This window comes from Xyrauchen texanus, chromosome 34, assembly GCF_025860055.1.
Source record: "Xyrauchen texanus isolate HMW12.3.18 chromosome 34, RBS_HiC_50CHRs, whole genome shotgun sequence".
NCBI lineage: Eukaryota > Metazoa > Chordata > Actinopteri > Cypriniformes > Catostomidae > Xyrauchen > Xyrauchen texanus.
Window position 1 is genome coordinate 24,227,875 of NC_068309.1, and position 22,530 is coordinate 24,250,404.

A 22,530-nucleotide genomic window follows, 5' to 3' on the forward strand; every position below is an offset into this window, starting at 1 on the left:
GTTCCTCCTGTTACGACATGGGTTTATTTTTTAGTTACCATGGGTGAGATTAATGTCCCTTTGAGTTATATATGATACTGTTTAAGATATTATCGCGTATATTAAAGCTTGTCGGATCTTTTAAAGCATTTAGCTTTAAAAGCGGATCTGATTTAAGCATTTTGCAGACGCCTTTATTCAAAGGGACTTACAGTGCACTTATTACAGGGACAGCCTGGAGTTAAGTGCCTTGCTCAAGGACACAATGGTGGTGGCCATGGGGATCGAACCAGCGACCTTCTGATTAACAGTTATGTGCTTTAGCCCACTACGCCACCACTACTCCTGATTAATACAATTATCCATAGATATTCTTAGGTAAAAGACATAGTGATTCGAATTGTGCAAAATGTCAAACACTGACAACATTTTCTGATGAGATCACATAATTGTGATACTCGCTTAGAATCACTGATTTGACACAAATTATTCATTAAGGTGTAAAAACTGTATGGGACGAGTTTCTTAAGCGTTCATCTCTTGTTCAATTTGCTGAATCCTGAACAGTTGATAGTAAAGGGAAGTCTAATTCTTTTCCACAAACCAATTCTTTTGGATGGTTCGTTTCAATGAACCGGTTAAAAAAAACGATTCACAAGTTAATTTACATCATCACACGTCACTGTACATTATGCTAATATGCCGGCGTCGTAGAATACACACTCGAACACATTCAATACAGCCATATGTCAGCGCATATTGCTGATTATTACATTTTATGTAATTAAGTTATAATAATAATGGTGTTTATTGTCATCAGTGTTTCAATCAGTGATCTTAAAACACATCCTACACTAAAGCACCCAATACTGACACTGATATACAAACGCGGATAATCAGATATAATCTGCATGCAAAAGCTGAAACGTTTCTCCCCCTGATTCTGCTGCGATCGACTCAACACACTGTTGACTCGGGAACTACTGTCCTTGAATCAGTGTACTGTTGACTCAAGATCTGCTGCGAATGACTCAATGTACTTTTGACTCGAGAGCTGCTGTTTTCGGATCAGTGTACTGTTGACTCAAGATGTGCTGCGAATGACTCAATGTACTTTTGACTTGAGAGCTGCTGCCCTTGGATCAGTGTACCGTTGACTCGAGAACTGCTGTGAACGACTCAATGTACTGTTGATGCGAGAGCTGCTGTCCTAGGATCAGTGTACTGTTGACTCGAGAAGTTCTACGAATGACTCAATGTACTGTTGTCTCGAGAGTTGCTGTCCTAGGATCAGTGTACTTTTGACTCGAGAACTGCTGTGAACATCTATGTACTGTTGACTCGAGAGCTGCTGTTTTCTGATCAGTGCACTGTTGACTCGAGAACTGCTGAGAACAACTCAAGGTTTTGTTGACTCGAGAGCTGCTGTTTTCGGATCAGTGTACTGTTGACACAAGATCTGCTGCGAATGACTCAATGTACTTTTGATTTGAGAGCTGCTGCCCTTGGATCAGTGTACCGTTGACTCGAGAACTGCTGTGAATGACTCAATGTACTGTTGATGCAAGAACTGCTGTCCACAGATCAGTGTATTGATGACTGAAGAACTGTTGAGACCAGAGCGTTCAGTCTGATTTGTGAACTAGTTGGAGCGGTTCATTGCAAAGAAAAGTTGGCAAAAGCAGATATCACCAGATCTAGGATCATATTACTCCCGGTTATCAGCTCATTTTGATTCAGAGTGTTAGACACGTCCAAGAGACAGGTTAAGATAAGTAGCTTGTGGATCAGTGTTGACTCGAGATGCAAAGTGTTTCAAAAGATTCAGTCCAATTTGGTGAACTGGTTCAACTCCTTCACCAAAAAGATCCAGTTCAAAAGAACGTTTCGTTCACAAACTGGACATCACTACCTGTTGATTGCTTAATCGAGTACAGTTTGTTCATTATTATCTATCAGGAACAGGAAAGCAATGACTCAAAGCAGCTAGTAGTCACTCCTTGTCAGTCACTTCCCATCCTATATTACTATTAATGCGTTTCAGAAGTGTGCATATTTTTATGCCTTCAAGTTCAGTTGAGGTGAATGAACGATACATTTATACAGCGCTTTTTTTGGCCCTACACTCAAAGTGCTTTACACAGTTAACAGGGGACACTCCTCAACCACCACCAGTTTGCAGTATCCAACTGGATGATGCGACAGCAGCCATAGCGTGCCAGTACGCTCACCACACACCAGCTATTGGTGGAGAGGAGAGAGTGGAGTAATTGAGCCAATTAATACAAATACAAATTACCCAGCTGGGAGGAGGCCTCGGGGAAGACCCAGGACTAGGTGGAGAGATTACATCTCCACACTGGCCTGGGAACGCCTCGGGGTCGCCCAGTCAGAGCTGGTTAATGTGGCTCGGGATAGGGAAGTTTGGGGCCCCCTGCTGGAGCAGCTGCCCCCGCGACCCGACTTCGGATAAGCGGTTGAAGATGGATGGATGGATGGACAAATTATGCATTTGGCAGACGCTTTTATCCAAAGCGACTTACAGAGCCCTTATTACATGGACAACCTGGAGTTAAGTGCCTTGCTCAAGGACACAATGGTGGTGGCTGTGGGGAACCAACGACCTTCTGATTACCAGTTAACCAGTTATGTGGTTTAGACCACTACACCACCACTCAATACGGATTATTAGGAAGCCATGATTGATAAGGACCAATGGAGGGAATTTGGACAGAAAACCAGGGTTACACATCTACTCTTTTCAAGAAGTGTCCTGGGATTTTTTTATGACCACAGAGAGTCAGGACCTCGGTTTAACGTCTCATCCGAAGGACGGTGCCTTTTTACAGTATAGTGTCCCCATCACTATCCTTTGGCATTAGGAACCACACAGACCACAGTGTGAGCATCCCCTGCTGGACTCCCTAACACCTCTTGCAGCAGCGGCCTTAGTTTTCCCAGGAGGTCTCCTATCCAGGTACTGAACAGGCTCAGCCCTGCTTATATTCAGTAGGCAACCACTCTTGAGCTACAGGGTGATATGGCTGCTGGCTGGTGTAGGCTAAAAGACTGAGCCTGTGTCACCCACTGGCTCAGTCTGTTTTCATTTATTATAATTCTGTGGCTATTTGTGCAGGTACCTTTATGGGGGGTTTGCTCTCCACAGGTGCGCTCAATATTCCTCCAGTCAGAGACTTCTTCAGTTTCTCCTTTACCTCTGTGAGCCGCAACTCTAGGTCCACACGCTCAGCTTCCTTCTGACGACAGCTTTCTTCCAGCTGGGCCAGTTGCTGCTCCATGTCTTTCTGATGCTTATCTGTTGCATACACACATACTACTAGGAATTTGTCATCAGGTGGCACCAACCACTGCAAGACTCAAGCAAGTGCCAGTGATAAATACTGACTGGGGTGTAAACATGCATGCATCACGACTCATTTGTCACAGAATGAAAATTCTATTATTATTAATAATCTAATCTAATAATCTATATTATAATCTATTATCATTTATATAATAATACTCAATGTATTTTTTATCCAGAACAATTAGCCTATTTTCATTAGGAAAATTCCACCAATTCCAAAACTTACTTCCAGTGCAAATATATTCAATGGAGCAAGATGTGAGGTGCATAATTTTTAAAACAATTATGAATCATGTCAAAATACTCAAATATTAACTTTAGATTTCATTATGCATTCCATGATTAATAAAGAATTTAGTAATCTCATCTATTAATCGAGAATTGAGTAATTAAAACGAGGAACTGAAAACGTTTCAAGGAACAAAAACCCCAAAAAACCCAATGTTTTGCAGAATGTAACTGAATGAAATCACTTTCAATTGTTCCAGATTGAAAATGTTATTTTTAAATGTTGGTAAGAAGGCAGTGGAATGCTGGAACCTGAACGAAAACATGCAGTTTCTGCTCAGATCGAAATTAAAAACAATTCGTTTTTAGTCTGTGATTAAAACAAAATCCTTGTCAGAACGTTTATACCCTTAATATTGACCTAAATAATTGGAACTAACCATTTTGTATGTTACTGGTTGGCACTTCCTGACATTAAATCTAAAATTCTGTGTAATAAATTAGATTTGTTCACCTGTTGCATTTTTCAGCCTTTCCTTCACCTCCTTCTTTTCTCTGCGTAGTGAAAGCAGACTCTTCCTGATAATTTCTTTTACTTTCTCTAGCTGCTCTTTCTCAGTGAGATATCGTCTTGCATCTTCCTCTGCCCTTATCTTTCCATATTTACCATAATGATTCACAGCTACAAAACAAAACCAAGAACACAAAATCAGTCATGAACAGCAATTCATAAGACGTTCATCATGTCTCACATCAGTAAAGTTATGACACAATAATTGTTTTTATAGATGCGATTCAAAGATCAACTAAATTGTAAACAGTGATTGTCCAATGAAAACATACTTACAGGAACCATGTCGCTTCACTATGACTTGTGTGTCAACCTTTGCAGTATCTACACTGGACATAGAGGAATAATGCTTCAATTTAGATTGTGTCTCATCAACCTGCTGATTGGAAAGTGAAGGAGATGGAGTAGAGGTTAAAAAAAGGGAGAAATTACTGGTTGTGATAATATTTTCTTTGATATTACACAATGAGCTTATTAAGGATTTACTGAATAGTTCCTGATTAAGAAAGAAACAAGAACGTGCTTGCAATGTTGAAGGTTTTGTAGCTGACTTTACCACAGACTTATACAACATGAAATTCATGCAAACAAAGAAAGAAATGCTACTTCGAAAATATTTTAGGGAGTAAGCCAGGGAAAAACAGCAATCGCATAGCTGTATTTATTGTTGCCTTATAAGCAAATTAAAGAAGTATACTATGACTACAGAATACAGAGATTATTTTGCCAGATTGCAGAAACAATACTAAACTGGGCTGAAACTTGTTCTTCAGAAGTCATCTACAGCTCCACATAACCTCCCACTCACAGTAAACACATATGTCAGCGAATGATATATGTGGGGGGAAAACTATTGCTGAAAGGCTGGCCTCAACAAATAACAAAAAATTCAAATTCTACTATTACACCTTACCAGTACACTTTCATAGGGAACTTCGTCATAAGTCTGCGGATCTGTGCTAGAGGAGGTCGCCCAGCTATGGAATTAAATAATTTAATTGAGCAGAATTAGTATGAAAACAGTGACAATCAAAGGTTATGAATCACACCCCAACATGCTAAACATACTCCATTCTACTCACAGAAAGGAGTGTCGTGCTGCATTCTGGATGCTGCTGATAGTATCCACGTCCACGTAGTCATAATGCAGTGCCTCAGGGGTGGTGGAACTGCCTGCTTCTGCCAACAGAACCCCCAGCCAGCGGCCCATCTCTACAGAACAGCTCGCCTGAGGCATGGATAAAGGTTTACAATATTAAAGAATGACCCATATTTTGACTCTACAGAAAGATCTCTCATGAAAAAAATGTCACAGTTACTGTTGTAACCTCCGTTCCCTGATGGAGGGAATGAGACGTTGTGTCATTGTGTCAATTCTCTGAACTTGAGAAAAGGCCAATGTGAAATTGGCAGACAGAATTTGCATGTCCCGCCCCCTGGACATACAGGTATAAAGGGAGCGGATATGCGTCTGCCAGTCAGGTTTTTGCACTGAGGAGCCGAGAATAAGGTACGGCGCGTTACAGTGGTAGGAATAGTGCCATGGCAAGGGGGACACAACGTCTCGTTCCCTCCATCAGGGAACGGAGGTTACAACAGTAACCATGACATTCCCCTTCTGTCACTCACTCGATGTTGTGTCGATTGTAGTGACACAAGGGGTCCCATTTAAAAACGGCATGCATGAAACCGTGTTACGTGAACTGCTGAGACAGGTGCAAGCAGGCTGTTGCGTGCTAGAAGCAGCTGTGTCGGCCGCGCGTAACCCTCTCCAACGCCCCCAATAAAAGGTGTCATATACCGCTCTTAGGTTCCCAGTACCCGCACGGGAACAGCAAGCCTGGGGCTATGAAATGCGTCGGGGAAGGTGGTCCTATTCTTTCAGGGGGAAAAGACCCTGCGGAGGCCACATCCTGCCCAGACTAGGAGGAGGATACACCACGAGGGTTGTGAAGCCGTACGTGGGAGCAGCGCGGTGGTAGGTCCTGCCTGATGAGGGAGGAGCTCTACAAGCTATGAGTGGTGCCCTGAACCGAGGAACCGATCGAGTAGCCGTGAGGGGTGGATGGAAGTTTCAAGCCTCACGCTCACGGCGGCCCGGGAAAGCATAGCAGACATCTGCGCATCAGCCTCAGACTGGGCGAGCAGAACCGAATGTGGCAGCCCAGGCAAGTCATCAGCATCAGACACCGCTGTGACGCTCTCCGATGCAGTGGCGGTGTCGTCATCCAATTCCAGGGCCTCAAGGGAGAATGCCGGGTGCGAGGTGAGCCGCACCCATCCCGAGCTCGGACGGAAGCAAGCGTGCGTGCCGGGGAGGTGGGTGGTTCGTGGGGATTTACACGGAGAAACCGAGCCCATCGTCATCCCTAAATCGCCTTCATCTCCAGCCGGGTTGTCCTCAATCCCGTGGGAAGAAAGAATGACGCGGAGGGGGGGCGGCTGAATTGACTTTCTCTCGTGAGGAAAGAAAGCCATGACCACAACGTTGTCATGGCTATGTTCTCGCACTGAGAACATGAACCATTCTTTAAATGCTGCCTGCGGGTGGTCGCAGCCCAGGCATGCGAGGCAGCTTTTATGATCATCAGAAGTGGAGAGAAATCAACCGCATCCAGAAACTACACAGAGGCGGAAAGTCATCTTTAAAAAGACGCGTCCTGAAAAGGACGTTCAGCGCCTGCTGTGTATTGCTCTTTCATGAGTGAAAACTCAAACTCTTTTCGGAGGGGAAAACACTCTTTTTAGGCAGTGAAAGCGCTGTCGAAGTGCCCAGGGCCGTGGACTGCACAGCGTCAGCTGGAAATGCCAGCTGGAAATGCACCGTAAGATCCAACAGCAGTGCTTCTTGCCAATAGAGGTGAGTGGAACAGTGGTAAACTCAGCTTGCTGTTGTACAACCGCTTGGCTCCGAAATAAAATTCTGACTGACAGATGCACGTCCTCTCCCTTTATACCCGTAAGTCCAAGGGTGGGACATGCAAATTCTGTCTGCAAATTTCACATTGGCCTTTTCTCAAGTTCAGAGGTACGCGAGGCTCCCAAGGAAGACCCATTGTGTCACTACAATCAACACAACGCCGAGTGAGTGACAGAAGGGGAACTTTTATTACCTCCAAAGCTGCCACTTCTGTACTCCCTCGCATAATGCGAAAGGCAAAAGGGTGTTTGGGCCCAAGACCAGGTAAGACTTCTACACCATGAAGGGCTATAGCGTTAACATGGGTGTGAATGTCCCCTCTGTCCTTATAGAGATAAAGAGTTCCAGTTCTCACACAACACCAGCACTCCTTCCAACACTGGTTCACCAGAACATTCAAGTAACCTAGCAAGAGAAAGACCCAGAGACATTATAAGGAAGGAGACAGCCCACTACAATATACTGTATAAATATGATAAATTGTAATGCAAAATATGGAGGCTGAATAGCCAATTGCCTTTTTGATAGTGGCATCATAACACTCAATAAGGCTGCTGTAGGAATGGAAGTCAGTCTGACAGTTCAATAGAGCCAGTATTCTGTTTGATAACTCTAGAAAGCGCTATTTCTTTCAGTATAATACTATTGCTGTCACATTTTTTGCTGCATTGAAACGTGTTATTTAAATGTAATCTTAAGCCAACAGCTTTTCAGTCTTTCCACATTCAGGTATATAGGAGCGGTACTTGCATGATTGGAAATAACTGGCCAAAGATTAATCAACATGATCACACAGGAAATCAACATGCTGCTTCTGAATGTTCATGTTCCCTGATTTTGACCGCATACTGCCTAATTACTGACAAGCTCCATCACCCCATCTCCCGAATTGCTGACAAACGCCATCCCCTATCACACATTTTTGCATAAATTTAAATGTGTTTACTATCTAGTGTTGCTCTTTTGATAGCGTGTTGTTTGAGCAATCTCTAAGACAGAGGTTCTGGTCCTGTGAAAACCAGGAAGTAATCATGCTCATATAAACAATGGTTAGCGCAATTCATAAATTAAATTTTTGCTCTAAAAATGTATTTTCACTTTACTGACCTAAGTTAGGTTTACAGTTGAGGTTTGGGTTAGAATGCATGGTTAATAAAATATGCATTCTTGGTGGCGGTACTATGTCATAAGCAACTAATAATACAACTCGCTTTTGCCACCACCCTGTGGACATTTCACCTCAACAACACTTACAGCTTCAGCCACTGGGGGTAGAGGTACAAATTTTGGTAAGCACAAAATTAAACAAAACTTTCCACCTCCGGTCGCTGAATTCTCAGTGTGATCTGTCTGGACAAATATGACCGTTGAACTGACTTTAACATTTAACTTTTATTTAACTTGCCTTAAAGGGACTGTAAAAGAACTCCAAACATAGAACAAGTCAGAGCCTTTAGAAAAGTCAGTAAAACAATTTGAACTGTGACATGCTAATTGAAAAAGCCAAGATGGTTTCATGAGCCCTTACCACAACGGGGATTGTCATCTAGATGGGAGAACGTGTTGGTCTCGCCTGGCAGGGATGGCTTCTTTTTGGACAAACTGATGATTCGGTTGATTTTCCTGCCAGCAGCTCGACTCATAGATCCAGTCAACTCAGAGAATGTCCCCTTCCTGCCCTTCCCTACAGAAACAAGCACAGAAAGCATTCTAAGAGGATGCACACAGAGCAAGAACAAGACATGAAACATATGCTCAGATTCCATTAACAAATAGTATTTGATTTCCTTTGTTAGGAATTTTGAGTTGAAAAAATTCATAAAACTAAACAAGACGCTTTACTGTATGTCTGTATTTTGCAGCACTGAGTAACGTTTTTAATCTATCAGATGTCAGGATCTGCAATACTTGTTGGAACTTTAAAAAAGCTGGAGATTTAGCTTTGAGAGATTAGCTTGTCAATGCTTCTTGCTACCATACAGCAGTGGTTCTCAACTTTGCATTAGTTTCTGTGTCATCATAAATTACAATAACAGAGTGTAATCATCGCATTTTATGGCTACATATAGCATGTTAGCGTCATGAATTCAGAATGTAAACAGAACAAATTAAACATTGTCTACTATTTATATATATATATATATTACTTTCAACCATCATCAAGTGGTTAAAACAGCTTCTTTTACAGACCTAGTGTGAATTCTACGCAAAAAATTATAACACATTTTAATGTCACATTAGTTAAGGTTTTACATGTAACATCCTCATTTTTAAATGCTCCTCTAAATGCCTCCCTCATTTGGCAGGTGACTGAACTTCTTTTTACCCCTGAATAAAGAATGAAGATGAACTTCTCCGGAAGTATATTGGGGCCTGAAGTTAAATATGTGTTCACTTGCAACAAAGATAAACATGGTATAATAGAGCTGTTCAGCTTGTAGTCCACAAACACAGAGGAGAATTTGCCATGGGTTCCCTCTGGAATTTTCTGTGGGTTTTTATATTGGGATTTTTGAACTTATGAGTAAAATAAGGTCTGTGGTAAACATTACTTGACGAAACTTGGACATTTTGTTCTACAACTTTAAATGACACACAATCATACATCAAATGTGAATTTTGAAGCCGTATTGAATTCTATCCTTTTTTGTTTTTTTAAATGCCCACCGGCTTCAAAATTCACGTTTGAGGTATGACACATGGCGAATTAGACTTCTGGGTTCACTTACAAATTGACGTCGTGGCTGAACAGCTCTATTTGTTTTATGCAGTGAATTATTGGCTTCCGAGAGCATGAATCCAATCAAAATTCTATTTTGTACAATAAACAATTTTGGATGTTTAATTCTGACATTTATTTAAATGTTGCCTCAAGCATATGGCTGAATCCAAAATTACGTATTAATAAGTGCCCTTTCTGCTGGTCAGACTGGATTGGGAGTGGGATTAATACAATCGGTGATTGTTGAGATCGTTTGAAAATTTGATTCAACATTTTGGGATTCCCAGATCTCAGCTCTTTAGGTATTTACAGCTGCACCACCTGTTCTGTATTGTTTGTAGGAGTAGCTTGCACCCCTCTAAAGTGGTTAGGAGGGGTAAATGTTGATTCAGTGAATAAATGTTGTGTGTTTTATTTTAATTTTGTTATATATTTAGGAATCAATAAAAATGTTAATTGAAAAACAATTTTTATTTTTGGAGCTGTGTTGGGTCCAGGGGCGAAAATTTCATCAAAATATTGGGGGGGGACAATAAACATAACAATTCTCAAGAGCAATTTTTGAAGGGGACACCAAGGTTTTTTTTTTGTTGTTGCCCCATTTGCATTTGTATTATTTTATTTCTTAAACAATTATTTTAAGAATATATCATTATATTATTTACAATACATATTTTAATGATATTTTGGGGGGTTTCCTCAGACACGATTTCCGCCTATGGTTGGGTCAACAATTGATGTCCATTGTAAAATTTGGGTCCTGAACAGAATCAACTGCCATCAGCAACCTGAAAAAATAAGCAAATATGGGAGTAATGTAATAAAGAGAACAAACTTCAGGACACATCAAAGACAGAGGAAGTACTGCACAGAGTAGCTACATCCTTCCTGGCTTCCTAATGCCATTGTTTAAGAGTGGCATCACAAAACGAACTAACAAAAGGAAATGTGCTACACCTGGAAAACCGACTCCGACACCAGAAGCATTCGCTAAGCACAGAGCTTATTTTCCCAAGTCTTTATCTGTGTCCATACCATTCTCACAGCTTTCTCGTGTAATGTCTCCATTTGCCCCACTGTCAGAATCTGAAGTATGTTTATCTGGTGACATCATCTGCAATAATCAACAAACACACATAACAATTATAGGGATCACTACACTGTTTATGTTTATGTCAGCATTGCAATCAGTATCAGTGTAGTCTAGTTTCCTCTGGGAGACGTGATATTAGCAATACGTTCAGACTTGCCTTCTCCAGCTCTAGTTTTCGCAGTATCATAGGTGATACTTTTCCATAAGTGTTGCTTGCCAGATTACAAACTTCCTGAATGACCTACACAGATTTAGTGATCAAATGAGAAAAAATTCAACCAAAGTAATGATTCATTTAGCCAAAAAATAAACAACTTTGACAAAACAAGATGATCAACTCTAATCTAGACTCTGTGGATTTACTGTGTCCAGGTAATTTGTGATAAACTACTTTTATTAATTTATGTTTCCACTATTTACTGTTATTACATGGCTTACTGCAATACTTGATTATGATTGGTCAATCATTGCATCCTGCAGTCAAATATGTTTTAACCAGACCGACATAGCTGTGCAAGTTTCATGCCTCCTGTATCACTCTGTGGTCTCTTTTTTCTCACATAATAACATTTATAATAAATATTTTCTACTCAAATCATTATTTTATGTCCATTTATTATTTTATTTGGTGAAGCACCTTGAGCCAGCTCTCAGCCTGTTCTTTGCTCTGTACAGCTAACACTAGAGCTTCTCCTCCTGGCATGGAGAAACGAAGCTCATGCTTCTTTCGACGTCCATCTTTAGGCACATAGATGACATTGCAGAGATTCAGGGGGATGTCAACATGTGGAGAACGATCTTTGGGATTCTTAAAGCACTGCAGAGAATATACGGCAGGTTTAGGCCAAATTTACAATACATTTCTAAATGTAAAGATAGAGTATGGATGCTTGTAACATCAAGACTGTCCCTAATCATCTACTGTACATTATGCTTTACAATAATAGAATATTAAAATAATAATTTATATAGAACTATGTCCATCCTCCTAAGCACAGATACAATCAAATCAATATGTTTTCAATTGTTCAATGCGTTTATTGAAAATATATGTTTATCTAAGAGTCCAAGTTGCTTGTTTCCTGACCATCAGTTCACACCATATAAGACAAGATTATTTTATACATTCTTTAATTTAAATGTCTCCTTTACCATGTATACAGTTATTGAATACATATTTAAATAGAGTGAAAATTATAGACCAACTGTATATATAAACTACATTGAAGAATGGTTTCATTTAAATATGCTTCATGTGGTATAGTTTAAGTCAAAAATATTATTTAACATCGCTGATTCAACCTGATTACATTAAGTTACACCAACAAACCAATATTTTAGGGTTAGATCAGGTAGAAATAGCTCCTTAAAGGGATAGTTCACCCACAAATAAACATTCCCTCATTTACTCACCCTTATGCCATCCCAGTTGTGTGACTTCCTTTCTTCTGCTGAACGATTTTTAGAAGAATACCTCAACTCATTGAACCTCAACTCTCTAGTTTCTTACATTGCAAGTGAATGGTGACTGAATCTATGAAGCTCCAAAAACATATAAAGGCAGCATAAAATTATTTGAGTGGTTTAATCCATATCTTCTGAAGAAATATGATAATGTGGGTGGTCTTTTTTATTATAAATTTCCACTTTTACTTTCACTTTTTTGTTTGAAGGCAGTGCTGTAGCACTCAAGATCAGACTTTTTCAAGGTCTCGGAATCGACCAAATTTTTACTCGGTCTTGTCTCAGACAAAGAGGACTCAAATTTTATTTCAAGACCGGTTAAGACCACAACTCCAGGGATATCAGTAAATTGCCTGTGCATGGTCTGGTTTAATTGTTAACATCTTTACTGTGATTGGATGTAAAACTTCCTGCTTCAAATGCAAGCAATAACTTGACTCATTTCTAATTTGAAACAGCTGTCACCCTTCCCCACCCTCCTTCACATACACACTCCAAGAAAGTGTATGCGGGAGACAGAAGAAGAAACTGTGGCTGTCTGAGAGATGTCAGCCAAATCTTCTGTAATGCAATTTGGCTACCTAAACCAGTGTTTCCCAACCACTGTGCCCGCTAGTGTGGCGTGAAAGTTGGAAAATTATAAAATTCCTCAAAATAAATAAATTCTTTTTTTTCCAGGTATTTTAGTGAAGGCATAGCGATGGTAGAAGATTTGTTAAGTTGCCAATTCAGTATATTTTTCATTACAAAGTATTTTATGCAACCAGTTTGTCCATTATAACATTATTGTTCAAACAAACTCTAGTCCGCTGTCAAACGCAACTCCTCATATGCCCACAAAATGATGCTGCATCATCACACTTGTAGTAAAAACATCCGGTCAGTGAACCGAATGAATGCATAGAATACAACAGGTGTATTGTTTTACTCAAAGACTTAAAGCATGCAAATTCTCCTGTCAAGTCCAAAAACACAGTGATTCCATGTGTAGATTCTGAGGTACTGTAATCTTCACAGATATGAATCGGTGAATCGAGGCTGGGCAGCTGCTCTCGGGTCCTAGTGCCTGTATAGTCAGGTGCGACTTTATTTCCAGAAAATACAGTAAATAATAAAAACAAATATATATATATTATTTGCTGTGCCGTTACATAAATTAATTTGTAAGAACAAATGTACAAATTGGAAATAGATACAAATTTGTTGGTTTTTCATTATCAAATTAGTGCTAATTGGCATCTGTGACCTCATTGTACCCATGTTATTTGTTATTTTTGAATGGCCGAATTTCAAACATTATGAGTTCATACTACTAAGACAGACAGAAAGAATGAACAATATCTTGAACAGGAAAACTATCAAAATGGTTATGCGGGAGAGTGGTGTGCCATGGGATTTTTTAACTGTAAAAAGTGGGTCGTTGCAGAAAAAAGGTTGGGAAACACTGACCTAAACCACAAAGAGATCATCTGCAAAAAAAGAAAACATACAGCAGTATGTAAATTCTGCAATGCAATGCTTAAAGAGACAGCTGGGACCACGTCAAACCTTTATCGGGAAGCATAAAGAAAGATAAGTGTAAGCGATGCTAGCAAAGCTAGCTAGCTAACATTAGCAATCTGCCTCTAGCTGCATTCCATTCAACTCTGAAAGTTTCTATATATATTAAGATGAGACTTATGTATTGAGTAATTGTTTGATATATTCTGTACTTAATGATGGTTTCTAGGAGAAGAGTCACCCAGAAAACCTTATGTGATTCTTGCACAAAAAGTTTATTGTTTAAGTGGATGGTAAAACTTGAAAAAGGAGTGTTGATTAAAGATGGTTAAGTTGATTTCAGCTCCTTCAAAGGAAAATTCACACACATACAATTCACCTCTGCAATGCCTTTTGATTATTTTATCAAGACATTCCTCATGGTACACTGACACGCATGCACGCACGCACGCACACACACACACACACACACACACACACATATATATATATATATATATATATATATATATATATATATATATATATATATATATATATGGCAATAAAACAGGTGAATGAACAGGAATCTTCATTTGTTTTCTGTGAGTTTTTATGAGATCAATTTCAGATCAATTTGAGGAGTGCCTATGTTTTGCATGTTCCACATTTTATCATAAGTGTTTCATGCAGAGTGGGACTCGCGTTAGTCTTGACTCGTTCTCGCCCTTCCTTGGTCTTGGTCTCGACTTAGTCTCAACCCCTCAAAGTCTTGGTCTTGTCTCAGTCTCGATACACTCTTGTCTTGGTCTTAACTTGGTCTTGGTTTAGGTGGTCTTGACTAGAACACTGGTATTAGGCGATTTGTATTCTTCATGCATATCACCACATACTGGGCAGAGAGGAGAATTTATAGTAAAAAGTGACTTTTTTGTTTCTCATCCACACCTATTATATCACTTCAGAAGACATGGATTAAACCAGTGTTTCTCAACTGGTGGGTCGCAACCAGAAAGTGGGTCGCAGGTCTATTAAGACTGGGTCGCGGACAGCAGGGAAAGAATGTGTAAAAACATTTTCACCAGCCGTTTAAGTGAAATATCAATACTTTATATTACGCAAAAATGCTTCTCATCTGTTTTTCGCACGAGTGTAATGGATCAATTCAAGCCAATGATCTGCTCTCTGATCAACTGTATCTCTGGAGCGTGTTCGCCGTGCATCAACGGCCATTTGAATTCTAGTGAGAGTTTTTCAAGTATAAAGTACTATGGAATCAAACCACTCAAACAGGCAGGCCATACATTATACACAGCAGTGATGTGGAACATATCAACACTATTGTATGTGCCAAAATAAAGTTGTCCTTTTTAAAATTACATCATTACCCATACAATAATGACTTACGATTTTACAGTAGTAACAGTAAATGTGATCTTTTGACAAATGTTATAGTTTCATATTAAATACTCTATTAGGTAGAATCTATCCTAGTTTTCACGAACACTATAATTTAATATTATTATTATTATTAGAAAGACTAGCTAGATTGACCTAGCCATGGTAATGAGGGGCCATCATGGTATTATGCCTGTACTTATATGTCATTAAACTGTAAAAATAAGGACAAATACATAACAGGCTTTAAAGTCTGGACCTCCAAGACTTGTGGACAAATTATAAATAAACTTTTCCTCCTTTGAAAAAAATGATTTTTTTTTCGGGTCATGATTCCACACACCCGTCACCTAAACAGGATAATCAAGCCTCAGAGAGGGATAAAGGCCTACTGGAGACTGCATTGGGACAGAGAGAGAAATTAATGGACAGCTGTCCGACACCTTTGTGTGATTGTCTTTTTGTTTCAGTTTTATCGTCAGGCCATCGTCCACTAGAGGGTGGAGGAGTGGCCGGGGACCAAGCCCCCACTCTTGTAACCATCTCAGTGAATGTCGTCTCCATGGCAGTGATCGATCGACGTATTACAGCAAGATCCTCCAAATCCACAATGATCTTCGTCAGCATTGCCGACTTATTTAACATTTCTCGCGGAATTTCCCGCACTTTACCAAATCGGCTTCCTCTCACGGCCTGCTACTCGGGGGTATCTGCTTGAGCATGTAAATGTCTTTTAATATCTAAATTCTTTGACATATTGTCCTCTTAGAATAGTTATGGAACAGAGTGTATCGAATATCACCGCTTTATGACATTAATAGTATTGAAACTAGCAAAGTGCACAGAGCTCGTTGTTCACAAGTCCGAACCTCACATGGCATCCATGTTCCTTCACCCACCATTCACTTTCACACTTTATAGTGAGGACCTAAAGAGCTGAAATATTAATCTAAAAATCTTGTCTAAAAAGTTTGTGTTCAGCAGAAGAAAGAAATTCATACACATTTAGGATGGCATGAGGGTGAGTACATGATAATATAATTTCCATTTTTGGATGAACTAATCCTTTAAGGTAAATATTGAGCGTTACCATTTTTAGAGTCCAAAATACCTCAGTCAAATTTGTATTACATGCACATGATAGCTTATATAATGCAGGATAATCCACAATGGGTTGTGATGGGCTGGGCTGTTTTGAGACCCAGTCCATTCCTGTTCCCTAGCGTGACTCACCTGAAGTCTGTTCTCGCGGATGATTGTTAGCTGCTTAGCCCACTGACCAAAGCGTTTTTTGCGCAGCATAAAAGCACATTTGCGACAGTCTTTCATTTGGCTCACGGGACTCTCTTCTGAGGGCCACTGGTGCATCCTCTCTTTGCATTTAGCTTCCTCGTCCTCTTCATCATATGACTCATAGGAACTACTAAGCGCATCTGAATCATTATCTGTTAAAATAAGCTACTATTAAAACAAATATAGTATATTTGATGTGTGCATGCATAAGAAACAAGTGTGGCTGCACGGGTTCTTTACAGGAGTTTTTGGAGGCCCCATTCAGGCAGGTTGTTGGGTAATTGTTGTCAGCGTCTTCATAATAAGCATCCTCTATTGAGTTTGGAGGGCTGGAGTTGCCTGGTGAATAGATACAGTATTTTAGGTTTCCTAACTGGCCATTGTTAAGCCATCTCAGGCTTGCATGTGTTTATACTCACTGCGTGTGGTTATATACTGGGGCATTGTGCCCGGTCCGAGTGGTACGGCTTCTTCATAGTAATCATCAGGAGGAGGTGTGGTAGGAAGGGGAGGAGGTGTGTCTGTAGGACTCTGAGGAGCAATAAATGAATTTCAATGTAATACATTTAATATAAATTGGTGCAAATCTAGTGAAAATTAAGTGTACATTTTGTTTGATATAAAATATGTTATCCTGTCCCAACTCAATATTCAGAGACAAACATAATTAAGCCAGTTGTAGGTTGATTTAGCTGAAAAGTGTGAATACTGTGGCACTATTAAAACATGGCCTGAGTTTGGGGGCGGTGCTATCTGTTTGAACATTTTTTACAGTTTGTGTTTTGCATTAGTGCATTTGTAATGGATTTAGATTATGTTACCGATGTCTCTTTTTGCTCCACATCTTTTATCTCCCCAGAGGAGTCCCTTAATTCCAGCAGGTCACAATCTGAGGATAAATATAGAAACTGGCCTGATCATGGGAATATGATTATAACTAACAATACTAAGCTCATTTGGTCTGCTATTTTTAACATTTCATATTACAAGCTTTGTAACTGTTTTAGTTCAACAGGTTTACAAAAAAACAAAATCCACACTATGGAAATTCTTCACCTAAACATTAAATGTCTATAATAATTGTATGGAACACACATAGAAAATGGTTGGTTTTAAAAAGTATTAAAGCACAGAAACACTCACCAAATTCTTCAAACAATGATTCAACAAAGCTGGTACCATTTCCATAGAGAGATGTGTTCATGTATAAAAAGTCAGATCCATTCACTGAAAAACAAATGAAATAAATGAATGCACACCTAAAAAAGAATAACAGAGAGTGGAAGGCTTAGGAGCTTTACAAATGCTTATCATTTTGAAAACTTACAAGTTTGTTGTCCTAAGTAACCATCTACACTTTATACACAAATTCATCTGTATAATATATTTGCTCACAAGTGTGATAAGTGTGGGTGAGAAACTGAATAAGAGAAACAGATTAAAATTGAAGTACTTTTTACCATAAATCTCCACATTCACTTTCAAAATGTGAAAGATTTATAATAAAAAGGACTTCAATATTGATCTGTTTAACACCCACATCTATCAAATCTCTTCTGAAGGCATTGATTTAACCCCTGGAGTCATATGGATTACTCTGAAGTTCCAAAAATCACATAAAGGCAGCATAAAAGATCTGGTCACAATTCAATTGCATTGTATGAACCTACTGAGCTGACATACTCTTCTAAAACTGTTTGTTTGTGTTTTGCAGAAGAAAGAAAGTCATACACATCTGGGATGGCATGAGGATGAGTAAATGATAGGAGAATTTTCATTTTTGGGTGAACTATCCCTTTAAAATCAAGACTCAATTTCATGTGTAAAATAAATGTATCTTGTTTTAAGGATGTTTTAATATTTTTACTGGAAAACAAGAAAAATAACAGTGCATAATTGTTTCTATAATTTTGTCAATTTGTCTCATTCCTCATTGTAACTTTTATGATTACAGAGACATGAAATCATACATTTGTGTTCCACTGCCATACCATTAATTCCTTGATTCACATACTGTAAGCATAAACATTTATGTGTGAATCCCTTTAACAAGGACATGGCCAAATCAGCCTCCTCAGCTGTTTTGTATTTGGTGCTCAGTCTCACCAGATGGCTGCAGCTGTTTGACCAGGTTCCTCACCACGCACATCTTCTCTGCTGTGGCTGAACTCACACTCTCATTCTCGAGCAGTTTCAGCAGCAGACTCAACTCCTTCACCAGGTGCTCCATACCTACACAGGGATACAAAGAAAAGAACAGAGTCTGTGGCCAGAAGCAAGTCAGCAGAAAAAGTAATACAATCTTTTCTAAAGCCTTCATCATTACAAAGGAGAAGATTTGTTTTATCAAATAAAATTGTATTTGAGGATTTTAAACATAACAGCAGTGACTTTGTAACGCTGGGTTCAAACAGAGGAAGAGAGGAGATGCAGGAGTAGATACTTTTCAATCTTTTAATAGTAAACGCTGGAGTGGAACAAACAAAACAACAACACAATGTAACACTTCAAGGACTGACAAAGAAATGGAAAACTAGAAGATATTTTCAAAACGGAACTAATGATGGAATGGAAGACAGTTGAGGAAGATGAGGAACAGATGGCAGTGATGAGGGCAGTTCACTATGGGGGATGTAGTTCGGGGAAACATTTCAATATAAGAGTCCTTAGGAAAACATGAGAGAGACATACTGTTTAAAAGGGTGACTCCTGGCACCCAAAGATGGATGGGGTAATGCAGAATGTGAAGAAGGATCCAAGGAGGACGATCAGGAGGCCTGGGGGACTGCTTCAAGGCTGGAAATGGATCCGGGTCCTGGGGGCGGCATCAGGGCTGGGAATAGATCTAAGGGCCTGGGAGGCGGCCGCAAGACATGGACTGGGTCAGGAGGCCTGGGAGGTGGCCACAGGACTGGAACTGGGTCAGGAGGCCAGGGAGGCGGCCACAGAGCAGGGACTGGATCAGGGGTAGAGAGTACAGGCAGAGACTGGGGATCAACCTCCATGGTCGTGAGCACATGCAGAGACTGGGGAATGACCTCCATGGTTGTAAACACTGGCGGAGATGGGAGAGACGTTGTCCTTTTCCTTCTCCTCCTCTTCCGGCCAGCAGGGCTGGGACGGTCGAGGCTACAAGCATTGGCTCTGGCTCATTAACCATAGCAGGCATGGGCACTGGCTCATTAACCGTGGCAGGCATGGGCACTGGCTCGTATACCGTGGCAGCCATTGGCACAGGTTGAGGCCTGGGGTTCCTGCTATATTTCACAGCATATGGGGAAATGCAACTTCCGTGGTGATTACTGTTGACTAGCAGAGTTCCACAGTTAGGAATTGTATGGGCTGTGGAAGGCTTGCGTGCATGCGCACATACACTTATACACGATCAAATATGTACACGCACAAACTCATGAGTACTGCATGCTTTCTTTTTCACAGAGATAAACTTTATCCTACCCTAAACTGCATCCAACATCCATCCAACATTATCACACAAACACACACACACTTGTGTAGTGCATGTTTTCTTTTTAAGATATTTATCCTTCCCTGAACTTTATCCGACATCCATTTATCTATTCAAAATGATCACACACACACACCTGAACTTTCTTTGCCCTGCAGTGACCCCTCTTTCATGATCTTTCTTTCATAACATCTTTCAGACAAAATATTTTGACAATGTGTTTTGGAATTTCCACGCTCTCACAAAGAAGCAGATCATTAGATGCTTTTCCACTATCGAGCCAGTGCAAGCCAGGGCTGTCAACTGGCCAGCCAGGGCCAATAGCTGGTGCCAACTTCACAGACCTCGCCCATTTCACAAGCAAAAGGGGTACTCAAGCTGAGGTATCATGTTATCTTATTATCTAGAATATTGAGTTTATATCGAATGTAAACATTAGTTAGCTAGCAAGATAAATTAGCGATAACAACTCATTGACTGTAACTGCCATGATGTCCTGAGTGGTCTCTCTTCTAACAGCAAGACGTCCCATTACATCTATAAAATTTCACCGAACCATGGAAAGTCATTTCTTTTGGCACCGCTTTGTCCATTGTGCATTTCAACGTATTTGTACTGTACCCGCAATTTTATTTTTATTTTTTTTTCCGAACCTGTACCATAGTGTGCTGGATACATATTCTGACAAGTTCAGCGAAACTCTGCCTTTGACATTTTACATCTGACATTGTCCACGGTGTCTTTTTGGCACAAGGGTAATCTGCTGGCCAATGGCCACAGGCCCGATGAAAGCCTGAGCAGACGAGGAGGCACGATGAAGTCCTGGAAGTGATAGTGGGAATGCAACTGGCCCTGGCATGCACTTGTATGCCCTCATTTGGCCTGATAATGCAAATGTGGCTTATGTGTGCTAATATACAGAAGCTTTTCCACAACTGAAGTGTATAAAACCTCATAGGGCCTTACTCATCATTCACTTTGTGGCATCTCTGTGCATGAGGCTGTTGATCACATCCTTGATCATGACACTAGACTACTTGCCCAGGTTCATTTAAAAATAAAAGTCTAGTTTATTGTGATCTTCCCCATTCATTTTCAATGGCCAGTCATTTTTAATTGGGAACATTACACGTGTGATTTCTGACATTTAAAGAAAATAAAAGTGCTTCAAAACAAAATTTCCTGTTAAAATTACAGCACACTAGTGTGATACACAGTACAGCATGATTTCATATTTTTTTTAATATTGCCAAAATTATCCACAAATAAATCTCAGGTCAAGGAGGCCTACGATCATATAAGTTTAAAAAAGTAATACAAAACCTGCACTTATTGAAAGAAAACAAGATCTAGATAAAAAGATGTAATCCAATTTTTGGTGATAATATATCACAATGAGAAATTTATTAGTAATTTTAAATAGGCCGGTTATTTTTGACCGGGTAGACCAAATTAAGTCAAACAAAATTAAAGACAGCACAAGGGTTAAATAATCCAGACATAGTGTGGGAGATTTCCCCGCTTGAGCTGCATGAATTGAGCTGATCACCAATCACCTGTCTAAAACATGGAAAATTAATAACAGTCCCTAAAACCACCATAAAAATACAATTTTGCTAATACCATGTTATGCAAATACCATGTAATACTTTATACTCTTTAAATGCTTTTATTTCTGGAGCGAAGGTGTGGCAGATCTCCACCTTCCCTAAGGAGGAGGAAGCAGAAGCCGGTGAACGACTCACAAAAGACTTTAATTAAACACAGACACAACATAATAAGTGCTTTTCAGCACACACATACACACAGCTCCGTGTGATGCTCACACTGTTGACCTTCCCGGCCCAATGCAAAAAGTACATGTCTGTGAGCTGTGTGCAACTCTCTCTTTCTCTCTGTCTCAAATTGCAGTCTCAGACTCATCTTTAACCCTCTCACCTTTAACCCTTTAACCCTGATTGGGTTAATTCAGTGCCAGGCGTCCATCCTCAAGATCCAGCCACGCCCTCCTCCTCATCACAGCAGGTTTTAACCAGGACAGTTTTTATATGTTAACCTAGATATTTTATGATAATTAATCTAAATGTGTTTGTAGAAATTATTCATTATATTTTTATACACTATCCCTTACTAAATGAAAACTAAATTATTGTAAATTGTTACACATACAACAATTAATTGAATAGAACACAAAAAAATCCAACTATTATTTTGTCAAACAAATATTATAATTAATAAATTGTATACATTTACAACAAACATGTGTGACAACTTGTTCCAATAAAAATGTGACAGCTTGAACTGACTGGACATATTTAAACACAGTTCAGCCTCTCAATTAAAATCTACCTCCATCATATAGTTGAAGGTGACCCTTGTCTGAATGCATTCCAGTGTGGTTTATTGTGTTCACTTGTTTACCCAACAGCTTTTAAAAATTTGGATGATTATGGAATTTTAGTTAACTTTTTTTCTCTTTTCAATTTATTTGATTAAATCTATAAAAAATATTTAAGTATAATTTTTATAAAAATTTAATTTAATTCAATT

At 39.6% G+C, this 22,530-nt stretch overlaps 1 protein-coding gene across 2 annotated transcripts in view; it reads right to left on the reverse strand.

Annotated features, from left to right (window-relative positions):
- LOC127628123 (actin filament-associated protein 1-like 1) overlaps nucleotides 1-22,530 on the reverse strand; it is a 41,428-nt gene that overhangs the window by 3,002 nt on the left and 15,896 nt on the right. For both annotated transcript variants that reach the window (XM_052104818.1, XM_052104817.1), the window contains exons 2-17: nucleotides 18,621-18,746; nucleotides 17,658-17,741; nucleotides 17,336-17,403; nucleotides 16,934-17,045; nucleotides 16,755-16,853; nucleotides 16,455-16,666; nucleotides 11,518-11,697; nucleotides 11,038-11,121; nucleotides 10,823-10,901; nucleotides 8,594-8,749; nucleotides 7,259-7,470; nucleotides 5,228-5,373; nucleotides 5,059-5,122; nucleotides 4,422-4,524; nucleotides 4,089-4,256; nucleotides 3,120-3,295 (exon numbers count right to left, since the gene is read on the reverse strand). In XM_052104818.1, the coding sequence (XP_051960778.1) occupies nucleotides 3,120-3,295; nucleotides 4,089-4,256; nucleotides 4,422-4,524; nucleotides 5,059-5,122; nucleotides 5,228-5,373; nucleotides 7,259-7,470; nucleotides 8,594-8,749; nucleotides 10,823-10,901; nucleotides 11,038-11,121; nucleotides 11,518-11,697; nucleotides 16,455-16,666; nucleotides 16,755-16,853; nucleotides 16,934-17,045; nucleotides 17,336-17,403; nucleotides 17,658-17,741; nucleotides 18,621-18,746 (2,069 nt within the window). The remainder of the gene's footprint in view (nucleotides 1-3,119; nucleotides 3,296-4,088; nucleotides 4,257-4,421; nucleotides 4,525-5,058; nucleotides 5,123-5,227; nucleotides 5,374-7,258; nucleotides 7,471-8,593; nucleotides 8,750-10,822; nucleotides 10,902-11,037; nucleotides 11,122-11,517; nucleotides 11,698-16,454; nucleotides 16,667-16,754; nucleotides 16,854-16,933; nucleotides 17,046-17,335; nucleotides 17,404-17,657; nucleotides 17,742-18,620; nucleotides 18,747-22,530) is intronic.